General features: G+C 43.0%; 1 protein-coding gene across 1 annotated transcript in view; it reads right to left on the reverse strand.

Annotated features, from left to right (window-relative positions):
- Positions 1 to 13,503, reverse strand: part of LOC106578557 (zinc finger E-box-binding homeobox 1) — a 63,362-nt gene that overhangs the window by 10,443 nt on the left and 39,416 nt on the right. Inside the window, exons 3-5 of the mRNA XM_014157535.2 lie at positions 3,055 to 3,213; positions 1,552 to 1,754; positions 332 to 437 (exon numbers count right to left, since the gene is read on the reverse strand). Coding sequence (XP_014013010.2) covers positions 332 to 437; positions 1,552 to 1,754; positions 3,055 to 3,213 — 468 coding nt within the window. The remainder of the gene's footprint in view (positions 1 to 331; positions 438 to 1,551; positions 1,755 to 3,054; positions 3,214 to 13,503) is intronic.

Below are 13,503 nucleotides of genomic sequence, written 5' to 3' on the forward strand. Positions count from 1 at the left end.
TCCATTGGGAAATACTCTCTAGTTGTTGGCCGGAGCCTCCAAAAGAAACACAATTATGTCACATTAGGACGAAGCACAATGCTCCGAAATACAATCAAGGACACATGAATACACAGAGTTACTAAACATAAATATTTGTTGGATGGAGGCAGAAACATTGGTGCGGATGGTGTGGCCAATAGAAACTCACGTCTACAATTACCCCAACCTTTTTTCCACATCACAAAATACACACACACACACACACACACACACACACACACACACACACACACACACACACACACACACACACACACACACACACACACACACTGAGGGGTCCACTCACCGCTGTGGATGCGTAGGTGCTCCTTCAGGTGGTGCTTGTACTTAAATGCTTTTTCACATTCGGTGCAGTTGAATTTGCGGTTGCCCCCCGACTGCGTCACGTGCCTCTGTCAGACAAAGGGAGAGAGGGTGAGGGGGATGGTCAGTTCACTTCAGTCACACACATGGAAACAGGCACTTTGTGCTACTTTCAATTCATGAAACAACCACTTTAAACAATGGCTAAAAACAATGGTTAAATACCAGGATATTAAATTCATCATGGATGTGATCAACACTGAGCACATGCCATGAGCCTACTTTCCCACTTCCTGTGTTTCGGACACGAAGTTCACATCACCTTTTATCTATACTATTAGAAAAAATGGTTCCAAAAGGGTTCTTCGGCTGTCTCCATAGGATAACCCTTTTTTTCCAGGTAGAACCCTTTTGAGTTCCATGTAGAACCTGTAGAACCTTCTGTAGAAAGGGTTCTACATCAAACCCAGAATGGTTCTACCTGGAACCAAAAAGGGTTCTTCAAAGGGTTCTCCTATGGGGACAGCTGAAGAACCCTTTAAGGTTCTAGATAGCACCTTTTTTTCTAAGAGTGTACACTGTAAAAAAAAAATTATAAAATTGGTAACAATAATAACCTGCACGTTTTTTTTTTTTCAAATGTTTTATTTAACCTTTATTTAACTAGGCAAGTTAGTTAATAACAAGTTCTTATTTACAGTGACGGCCTACCCCGGCCAAACCCAGACTACGCTGGCCAATTGTGCGCTGCCCTATGGGACTCCCAATCCCAGTGTTTTTGTCGCACTGCTTTGCTTTATCTTGGCCAGGTCGCAGTTGTAAATTAAAACTTGTTCTCAACTGGCTTACCTGGTTAAATAAAGGTGTGAAAAAAAAAGTTAAAAAAAATTGAACCAGGGACTGCAGTGATGCCTCTTGCATTGAGATGCAGTACCTTATACTGCTGCGCCACTCAGGAACCCCCTAAGTTACTGTAAAAAATTATGTTACCGTAAGTTTCTTTGGAATTTACGGTAACATAATGTACTTTTTTTTTAACCATAACTTACAGTTAAGTTAAGTTACTGTAAAAACAAGTTTTTTTTAGAGTGTACATAATCTTTACTACACACTACGCAGTGCTGTAGCTAGTAGTTAACAAACAGCAGGTATAGTTGTGTATCTATCTATAAGTGTTATGTATAGGGTTGTGTCTATAAGTACCTGGTCTCTACCAGCTTTGTGGACCGTCATGTGTCTCTCCAGCTGTGTGCGGTAGGCAAAAGTGTAGCTGCACTGGGAGCAGCTGAAGTTGTCCTCGCTCTTCTCGTGGCGCAGCTTGATGTGCTCCTTCAGGGACGTGTAACGCTTGTAGCCGCGGGAGCAGTAGGGACAGGTGAGGAGCTGGGAGAATGCATCCGGAGTGCCTGGTGGGGGGGAGTAGAGATAGGGAGGGAGGAAGCATGTGAGTGGGTGTGGAGAGGTCTGTAGACTAATCAGAGGGTCAATAGAGAGTAAGGATTCTTTGATGTGGTTGATTGGACTGCTGTTTCACCTATTTCACCAGGTACTGACCGACCCTCTGTTAAGACTAACAGAGGGTCTGTAAACACTAACTACATGACAGATGCTGCAACATACTCTCACCTGCTGGCTGGATACTGTTGATTATTCATTAGTAACGTAACAGGTGTCACAACACTCCTGCTCTCGGAGTCGGAAAAGTGCACTCAACTGGACTAGTTTACATGAGTAACGTGACTAGTCTATGTGTCTTTAAAATATTGGAATTCAAGGCCTATATCTTAAAAAAAAAAAAAACATCCATTGGTTTCAAATGAATGCCCAGACGTTGGATAAAATCCGTCTGGAAACACGGTAGAACACGGTGAGAAGACATAAAAAACACCCAGCTCCAGGTCCCCAGGGTTGGTATGCTCCACTGGGTCCCACACAGGTAAAGTATTACCTGTTAACAGGTGATGTATTAAACCTCCCTGCTGGCCAGGTGAACCTCTCAGGATGTGAACACACACACACATTATCTCTCTCTCACACACACACACACACACACACACACACACACACACACACACACACACACACACACACACACACACACACACACACACACACACACACACACACACACACACACACACACACACACACACACACACACACACACACACACACATTATCACCCAGGTAGGTACTAGTGACTCATCACTCACACAGACGTGTTGCTTTTTGCTGTTTTTTCCTCCTGTGAGGATGACAGGTAACAGCCAAAAGCCCTTAACTCATAAAGAGCCCAGTGTGTGTCCATTTACAGCAGAGAGAGTGTTTGTGTTAATGGATGGGGGGGGTTAACACCTTCAGAGGAAGAGACGGAAGTCAGAACAACAAGGTTTTTCCTGGAGGCATAAAACCTGCAGACCCAGAGGTGGAGGCGTTGTGTGTAAAGCGCTACTGTGTAGAGTCCACATTTGGGGGGTAGGGGTAGAAAAGAGTGCAGTGTTGTTGTTTTTTTGTGCACTGCTCTTGCTCTGCTGTTCTTAGTTCAGACCTGGGACGCTATGTGTGTGAGTGGAATCCCCTGGCTAATCAGTTAAATGATGTATCAATCAATGAACTACCAGTGAGAAAAGAAAAGCAGTAGTTTGGCCCTGTACAGCGTCGAACAGTGGAGAGTAGATTAACAGGTGGTGTGAGTGTTGTACGTACCGTTCTCGTCATGTCCGCTGGCCTCGGGGGTCCCTTGGCGTGGCTCGTCCTCCGGGGCTTCTGGGTAAATGACGGCCGTGTCTCCCTGCTGCAGCATCTCTTCCACCAGAGCATCCGTCCTGCCATCGTCCTCCCTGTCTGAACCACACTCCTCCCTCGCTGTAACCCACAGAGACAGGACGACTGTTTACACAAGGACATGAGGAAAGGACATCAAGGACCTCTCCATTGTTCTAAGACCTCACCATTGTAATACATCATGTTATCATGTTCCTTCTATCTAAAAAACATGATTCTTAATTAGAACTATGACCTCCAACCAGATACACAGGTAAGTCAGTACAGTCTAATGCACCCCCCAGAACCAACCAATCCCCATAGCTCCTAAATCCCCAGGCCTGCATAAACCTCTCTGGATAAGAAATAACAACTTTCCCACTGTGGTGCCTAATATCCCAATAGCCCAGTAAATGAGATCCGTTATCCGTTATCAGGGAGCATGTTCTCTCCTCCGCATCACATCAGCTGCCGTCGCTCCACTAATGAGGGCTAATTAAGGAGCTGTAGGCAGCAGTGTAACCTGAGGACACAGTTAGGAAATGAAAAGCTTCCGTCTCTCTGCCTCACATCCTGGAGCACATACAGGAACAGAGTACAGTGTGTCAGCAGTTAAAAAACACAGAAATACACCTAGCATCATTATTATTAAGTAGTATTATTATTATTAACCCTTAAAAACCAGTGAAAACAAGGGGGGGAGAGTTCTATTATCCTGTTGGACCGAAGGAAGTGAGAGGATGATGGCGATGATGAAACACCTAACAACAACGTTGACCTCTCTAAAGAGATAAAACATTATGCAACCGTTTCATTTACTGAGCAGACGCTGTAGGTCGGGGGAATTGAATTCTCCTGCTAGTTTCTTTAGTGTTGGGTTGAGGGTTGAGGTTGTTCTGTGAGTGTGAAGGGCTGTAAAGGTCTGACAGTGAGACCCAGCTGTGTGTTGCTGTGTCAGATGGGAGCAATGAGAACTTGTACGCTCTGTGACTCAGCAAGCCCGGCAGGCCCAGTAAATTCCAACAGCTCTCCTCCTGCAGGGCCCAGCCCTCTCCTGACGCTCTCCTGTGCATTATAACAGCGATGAGACACGGTGAGAAATGGACGGTTCCACTACACGGAACACACGGAACACACATCCCCACGCCAACCACACGGTAAACACAGTTACTGGTTACCATGGTGATTAAATACTTTCAGCGGAACCACCCCCATCCCGCAGCCTCACATCAAAGAAGGGAGAGGAAGGAGAAGGAGAGAGTGAAAGGGAATGTGAGTGAAAGAGAGTGGCCAACACAGTGTATGTTTGAGCGAGAGAGAGCGAGAGAGAGCGAGAGAGAGCGAGAGAGAGCGAGAGAGAGAGAGAGCTCTAGCGCCAGGTGCTGAGAAAGTCAGATTGCAGGATTATATGCATCCTCAGTACAGAATGGAGGGATGGAGGAGGCAGAAACAGATGAGGGCCTCCTAACCCTCACATTAAGCCACAGCTTTACTTCCCATGACCTCAGTGGAACCATCTCTCTCTCTCTCTCTCTCAACCATTCAGGAACATCTTAACAGCTCTTCACTGAGATGGATTTTGAAGATTTCCACTTTCTTTTAATAACATGACACAGCTAAATAACAGCCTGTTTACCCAATCACGCGCATTGCTTTTTTTGTTGTTGCTGTATCTACAGTTACCTGATCCCTGCCTCACTCTGGCTCTCAGAATGATGTAACAGCCCTCCAACACACACAGCTACCCCGGGAGACTGTGTGAGAGGTCGCTCTGAGGGTCGGCACTTCCAGGTCTCTGGTTGTTATGGTTAAGGCCCCCTTGCTGTCTCTCTAAATTAGAACTGAAGGCTACATGGTTCAAAGCCAGTCGGGCAGTACATGAAAAGTGGGCAAACATCCCTCTCAGACCATTTGTGTGCTGACACATTGGACGTGAATGAACTGAAGGACGAGTGGAAAACCTGGACAGACTCTGGAGTTCTGACTAAACTATAAAGAAGATTCATTCAAAATGCATTTTGTTATACATACCGTTCAACATCCAGCGTCAAACCTTGATGTAAAAACCCTCTAACCTTGTGCTTAAATAAAAAGTGAAATCCTAGCTTACAGCAGTATCCCATGTTCCTAACTTTACAAGATGACAACGTCAGCATTTCCTGTCCTGGTTGAACTGGACTCACCTTTGACCCCTACTTCCTGTGGCCGTGCATCCTGGCCCTGTTAGGTACCCTCTATAAGGGAAGGAGAGGGGGAGCCAACCTGTCTCAGAGATAAGCAGTTTCACAACAGAGAGTGAGTGATAGTCTCACATAGACCCAGTCCATTAAAATAATATTGAAACAACAGGATGCAAGCCAGTGTGGTGGAACCTGGGATGAATGTGAGGTATATCCTATCTATGCTATACACTGAGTGTACAAAACATTAAGAACACCTTCCTATTATTGAGTTGCACTTCCTTTGCCCTCAGAACAGCCTCAATTTGTCTGGGCATGGACTACAAGGTGTCGAAATCATTCCACAGGGATGCTGGCCCATGTTGACTCTAATGCTTCGCACAATTGCGTCAAGTTGGCTGGATGTCCTTTGGGTGGTGGACCATTCTTGATACACAAAGGAAACAGTTACGCGTGAAAAACCCAGCAGCGTTGCAGTTCTTGACACGCTGGTACCTACTACCATACCCCGTTCAAAGACACAGACACTTCAATCTTTTGTCTTGCCCATTCACCCTCTGAATGGCACACATACACAATCCGCGTCTCAATTGTCTCAAGGCTTAAAAATCCTTCTTTAACCTGTTTGGGAGGATTTAGTCAGTCACGATGGATCCACCACACAACTTTCCCAGCACTCTATCTGTCTGTCGGTTTCCCTCTCCTTTCCTGTTCTTCCAAGGTGTCTTAACTTGATGACTGAGGGTCCACTCATGACAAGCCCTACTGGAATGTATTATGACTCCTACTGTAGTATTCATTCTGAGTCAAGGCCCATTCAAATGTACTACTGAGACTCATCTTCACGGAAAACGCATGAGACATTGCAGAAGAGCTATTAGGTGATTGGCATCATACTGTGTATCGAATCCTGCGACGTGAGCAGAAAAAACTCTGGGGTTTATTATATAGTTATAGATGCCATGCCGTAGCAGATACATGCCATGCCTATTAACACAGTAATCACACAGAGTGGAAAGAACCCTGCCTATTTCCACATGGCCAGTCAGTCAATACCTCCTTCCCCCTCCTCAGTCCTCAGTAACAATAATCATCCAGGCTGTTCACTGAGGTGGTTAAGGCAGTGTTTTACTCGCAGGGTTTGGCGGTGCTACAGTGGATATTCATTTAGAACTAAATGAGTAATGACAGCGAGCAAGGGGCCGGTGATACCATATAATCAGGAAGAATGATTCAGGTAGAGAGGGGGAAAATGGAAGGAGGGAGCGAGGGAGCTCAGCAGAGTGAAAACCACCCCTACGGTATGTTTCTCCTCACTTGGTCAGAGAACTGGCGTCAAGGCTTTAATTTGAGCGCCAGGCAGCCAGAGTGACGGAAAGATTAGCGGGTAGCTGCAGCGTTCAATGGTTACGCTGACCTACAGTACAGAAAACTGTTTTAAAGGAAGAGGGCTGAGACACGCATTATGTTTAATCAGTTGAGTCCCTTAGAGCTGGCGTGTGAGAAAGGGAGAAAGAGTGAGAGAGAATTAGGAGGGAGAGAGAGAGAGAGATCATCATTAACAGAAGACTTGTACATTTCCTCAGTGAAAACAACGTACTGAGCGGTGTTGGGGGAAAAACATACGACATTATAAAATCCACGTACACAAACACACACATTTCTTTCCACAGGGCCGTGGGGTGAGACAGGGATGCAGTTTGAGCTCCACCCTCTTCAACGAGCTGACAAGGTAAAAATCGGTCGTTCTGCCACTGAACAAGGCAGTTAACCCACTGTTCCTAGGCCGTAATTGTAAATAAGAATTTGTTCTTATCTGACTTGCCTAGATAAATAAAGGTCAAATATATATATATATATATATATATATATATATATATATATATATATAAATATATATATATATATATATATATATATATATATATATATATATATATATATATATATATATATATATATATATATATATACAGTTGAAGTCGGAAGTTTACATACACCTTAGCCAAATACATTTAAGCTCAGTTTTTCACAATTCCTGACATTTAATCCTAGTAAAAATTCCCTGTTTAAAGTCAGTTAGGATCACCACTTTATTTTAAGAATGTGAAATGTCAGAATAATAGTAGAGAGAATGATTTATTTCAGATTTTATTTCTTTCATCACATTCCCAGTGGGTCAGAAGTTTACATACACTCAATTAGTATTTGGTAGCATTGCCTTTAAATTATTTAACTTGGGTCAAATGTTTCGCGTAGCCTTCCACAAGCTTCCCACAATAAGTTGGGTGAATTTTGGCCCATTCCTCTTGACAGAGCTGGTGTAACTGAGTCAGGTTTGTAGGCCTCCTTGCTCGCACACACTTTTTCAGTTCTACCAACAAATTTTTATTAGGATTGAGGTCAGGGCTTTGTGATGGCCACTCCAATACCTTGACTTTGTTGTCCTTAAGCCATTTTGCCACAACTTTGGAAGTATGCTTGGGGTCATTGTCCATTTGGAAGACCCATTTGCGAACAAGCTTTAACTTCCTGACTGATGTCTTGAGATGTTGCTTTAATATATCCACATAATTTTCCTCCCTCATGATGCCATCTATTCCATGAAGTGCACCAGTCCCTCCTGCAGCAAAGCACCCCCACAACATGATGCTGCCACCCCCGTCGGCTTGCAAGTCTCCCCCTTTTTCCTCCAAACATAACAATAGTCATTATGGCCAAACAGTTCTACTTTTGTTTCATCAGACCAGAGGACATTTCTCCATCCCATGTGCAGTTGCAAACCATCGTCTGGCTTTTTTATGGCAGTTTTGGAGCGGTGGCTTCTTCCTTGCTGAGCGGCCTTTCAGGTTATGTCGATATAGGACTAGTTTTACTGTGAATATAGATACTTTTGTACCTGTTTCCTCCAGCATCTTCACAAGGTCCTTTGCTGTTGTTCTGGAATTGATTTGCACTTTTTGCACCAAAGTACGTTCATCTCAGACAGAACGCGTCTCCTTCCTGAGCGGTATGATGGCTGCGTGGTCCCATGGTGTTTATACTTGCGTACTATTTTTTGTACAGATGAACGTGGTACCTTCAGGCGTTTGGAAATTGCTCCCAAGGATGAACCAGACTTGTGGAGGTCTACATTTTTTTCTGAGGTCTTAGCTGATTTCTTTTGATTTTCCCATGATGCCAAGCAAAAAGGCACTGAGTTTGAAGGTAGGCCTTGAAATACATCCACAAGTACACCTCAAATTGACTAAAACCATGACTAAGCATCTAAAACCATGACATAATTTTCTGGAATTTTCCAAGCTGTTTAACCTATTGGGGCTAGGGGGCAGTATTTGCACGGCCGGTTAAAAAACATACCCGATTTAAACTGGTTACTACTCTTGCCCAGAAATGAGAATATGCATATAGAAAACACTCTATAGTGGATAGAAAACACTCTATAGTTTCTAAAACTGTTTGAATGGTGTCTGTGAGTATAACAGAACTCATATGGCAGGCCAAAACCTGAGAAGATTCCATACAGGAAGTGCCATGTCTGACAATTTGTTGTCCTTCAGTTGCATCTCTATCGAAAATACAGCATCTCTGCTGTAACGTGACATTTTCTAAGGCTTCCATTGGCTCTCAGAAGGCGCCAGAAAGTGTAATGGGGTGTCTGCTGTCTCTGGGCGAAGAACAGCAGGAGAATTTGTGAGTGGTCAGCCTGGGAACAGTGACACTGGAGCTGCGCGTTCATGAGAATTCTCAATTTTTTTCTTTCAGCCTTTGAATGAATACAACGTCGCCCGGTTGGAATATTATCGCTATTTTACGAGAAAAATAGCATAAAAATTTATTTTAAACAGCGTTTGACATGCTTCGAAGTACAGTAATGCAATATTTTGACATATTTTGCCACAAAATGCGCTCGCGCGTCACCCTTCGGATAGTGACCTGAACGCACGAACAAAACGGAGGTATTTGGATATAACTATGGATTATTTGGAACCAAAACAACATTTGTTGTTGAAGTAGAAGTCCTGGGAGTGCATTCTGACGAAGAACAGCAAAGGTAATCCAATTTTTCTAATAGTAATTCTGAGTTTGGTGAGGGCCAAACTTGGTGGGTGTCAAAATAGCTAGCCGTGATGGCCGGGCTATGTACTCAAAATATTGCAAAATGTGCTTTCGCCGAAAAGCTATTTTAAAATCTGACACCGCGATTGCATAAAGGAGTTCTGTATCTATAATTCTTAAAATAATTGTTATGTATTTTGTGAATGTTAATCATGAGTAATTTAGTAAATTCACCGGAAGTTTGCGGTGGGTATGCTAGTTCTGAACATCACATGCTAATGTAAAAAGCTGTTTTTTGATATAAATATGAACTTGATTGAACAAAACATGCATGTATTGTATAACATAATGTCCTAGGAATGTTTTGCTTTCGCTGTAAAGCCTTTTTGAAATTGGACAATGTGGTTAGATTAACGAGAGTCTTGTCTTTAAAATGGGGTAAAATAGTCATATGTTTGAGAAATGAAGTTATAGCATTTTTGAGGTATTTGTATTTCGCGCCACGCGATTCCACTGGCTGTTGACTAGGTTAAAGGCACAGTCAACTTAGTGTATGGAAACTTCTGACCCACTGGAATTGTGATACAGTGAATTATAAGTGAAATAATCTGTCTGTAAACAATTGTTGGAAAAATGACTTGTGTCATGCACAAAGAAGATGTCCTAACTGACTTGCCAAAACTATAGTTTGTTAACAAGAGATTTGTGAAGTGGTTGAAAAACAAGTTTTAATGACTCCAACCTAAGTGTATGTAAACTTCCGACTTCAACTGTACATATATATATATATATATATATATACGAATTGGCGAGGGCACTAGAACAGTCTGCAGCACCCAGCCTCACTCTACTAGAATCTGAAGTAAAATGTCTACTGTTTGCTGATGATCTGGTGCTTCTGTCCCCAACCAAGGAGGGCCTACAGCAGCACCTAGATCTTCTGCACATATTCTGTCATACCTGGGCCCTGTCAATAAATCTCAGTAAGACAAAAATAACGGTGTTCCAAAAACTGTCCAGTTGCCAGGACCACAAATACAAATTCCATCTAGACACCGTTTCCCTAGAACACACAAAACTATACCTTGGCCTAAACATCAGCACCACAGGTAACTTCCACAAAGCTGTGAACGATCTGAGAGACAATGCAAGATGGGCCTTCTATGTCATCAAAAGGAACATCAAATTTGACATACCAATTAGGATCTGGCAAAAAATACTTGAATCAGTTATAGAACCCATTGCCCTTCATGGTTGTGAAGTCTGTGGTCCGCTGGCCAACCATGAATTAACAAACTAGGACAAACACCAAATTGAGACTCTGCATACAGAATTCTGCAGAATTCCTCCGTGTACAACGTAAAACAACAAATAATGCACGCAGAGCAGAATTAGGCTGATACCCGCTAATTATCAAAATCCAGAAAAGAGCTGTTAAAATCTACAACCACCTGAAAGGAAGCGATTCCCAAACCTTCCATAACAAAGCCATCACCTACAGAGAGATTAACCTGGAGAAGAGTCCCCTAAGCAAGCTGGTCCTGGGGCTTTGTTCACAAACACAAACAGAGCACCAGGACAGCAACACAATTAGACCCAACCAGATCATGAGAAAACAAAAATATAATTACTTGACACATTGGAAGGAATCTACAAAAAACAGAGCAAACTAGAATGCTATTTGGCCCTAAACAGAGAGTACACAGCGGCAGAATACCTGACCACTGTGACTGACCCAAAATTAAGGAAAGCTTTGACTATGTACAGACTCAGTGGGCATAGCCTTGCTATTGAGAGAGACCGCCGTAGGCAGACCTGGCTCTCAAGAGAAGACAGGCTATGTGCACACTGCCCACAAAATGAGGTGGAAACTGAGCTGCACTTCCAAACCTCCTACCAAATGTATGACCATATTAGAGACACATATTCCCTTCAGATTACACAGACCCACAAAGAATTTGAAAACAAATCCAATTTTGATAATCTCCCATATCTATTGGGTGAAATACCACAGTGTGCCATCACAGCAGCAATATTTGTGACCTGTTGCCACAAGAAAAAGGCAACCAGTGAAGAACAAACACCATTGAAAATATAACCCATATTTATGTTTATTTATTTTCCCTTTTGTACTTTAACTATTTGCACATCGTTTTAACACTGTATATAGCCATATAATGACATTTGAAATGTCTCTATTCCTTTGGAACTTTTGTGTGTAATGTTTACTGTTCATTTTATATTGTTTATATCACTTTTATTAATTATCTATTTCCCTTTCTATTTCAATTTGTATTGAATTTAATTGTAATTGAGAAAAGAGAGAGGAGGGAAAGGATAGAGAAGGGAGAGGAGAGAGAGATAGGAGAGAGAGAGGAGGGAGAGGAGAGAGAGAGGAGAGAGAGGAGGGAGAAAGGAGGGAGAGAGAGAGAGAGAGAGAGAAGGGGGAGAGGAGAGAAAGAGAGTAGGGAGAGGAGAGAAAGCGGGAGAGAGCGATAATTAAGAGGGAGAGAGAGAGAGAGATAAGGGAGGGAGAAGGAAAGTGCCTGATCAGGCATGGACCTGGCCAGAAGCCAGCTCCCTTGGGCTTAGGCCGTTTCAGTATAACTCATGCTTTTGAAGTGTTTAATGTTCTCATGACCTGGCCAAAACCAATGACATTATTCTTCCCAAACTTTCCCTTTAAGAGGGAGCGAGCAGATGGAGAGGGGTGGATATGGATTATGTTGATGAGAGTGATATGTCTGGGGAGTAGGTCAGTCAGGTCTGAGAGAGCTGTTGAGACCGTCAAAACTGTCCACATCACAGGCAGTCCACATAAAATAATACACAAATCTGTTTTGTATTGAGAGCTAAACTGATGACCAAACTCATCTTTCCAACTAAATGTAATGAAGAACGCGTAGGTTGGCATTTATTGAGATGACTCATGTAATGGAGGCAGCTCTGCAGAGTGGTCACTAGCTGCACAGCCACAAAGTAATACAAAAACCCTAACCTTAATCCTTGCCTTAACCACACTGGTAACCATAATGCCTAACCCTAACCTTAAATGAAGACCAAAAAGTAAATGTTTGTTTTCATGAATTTTTACGATATAGACAATTTGGACTTTGCACCTAGCCCATCTAGCGGAAACAGACGAGTTCTGCCTCCAGGGCAAGAGTCATGACAATAAACGTCAACCTGCGAAGAACACACTGTTCTATAAGTATGTTTACATAGTCATATAAACACAACTCTGTCATGACATCAGTCCCTCCCACTGGCTAACACACCGAGCCAACTGAACCAGTGTCATATAAGCAACAATCCAAACTAAATAGCCCTGTAAACGACATGTACCATTAAATAAACCTGTTACATTACATATACACTACACACTTGGCACAGGCCCTAGAACCATACACACACACACATACACACACCATGAGCTAATGCTCCCTGCAAGATGGCCTTGGGGCGGCTGTTGAAATGTTAACATCCTTTAACACCTCACATTGTTGTGCTCTGGGACCTGACATCAGACCCTTCCCGCAGTGATGTCACTTGCAAGTGTGTATACGTGTGTAGGTGTACGTGTGTAGGTGTGTGTGTGTGTCTGTATGTAGGATTGTGCGAGTGTGCGTGTGTGCGTAAAGTAAAGCTCAGTTCAGTCACAGAGCGGTACAGCCCTCTAACGCCCACTAGCAACATACAGCTCTCAACGTGGCCTTTTGCCACCGGTCTATTTTAGTAAGTTGAAGGACTCTGCCCTGGTGGCATTGTCCTGCATAAATACCAGGCTTCCTGTCTTAGTGTTAACCCTGCAGCCTGTAGTACCCATTTTCTTTCACTATCTCACAGTCACACACAGGCAGAGCCCAGTCAAGGTTCACTGTAAAGGGGTTGCCATGATTTTGACAGAGACAGAGGAGGCTCAGTGGCGTACAGTACACCAACTGTAATATACAATGCCTTCAGAAAGTATTCACACCCCTTGACTCTTTCCACATTTTGGATTTAAAATGGATTAAATTGAGATTTTGTGTCACTGGCCTACACACAATACCCCATAATGTCAAAGTGGAATTAGGTTAAAAGAATGTTGTTCAAATTAATAAAAAAATGAACAGCTGAAATATCTTGAGCCAATAAGTATTCAACCCCCTCT

This window comes from Salmo salar, chromosome ssa19 (genome assembly GCF_905237065.1).
Source record: "Salmo salar chromosome ssa19, Ssal_v3.1, whole genome shotgun sequence".
Lineage (NCBI taxonomy): Eukaryota > Metazoa > Chordata > Actinopteri > Salmoniformes > Salmonidae > Salmo > Salmo salar.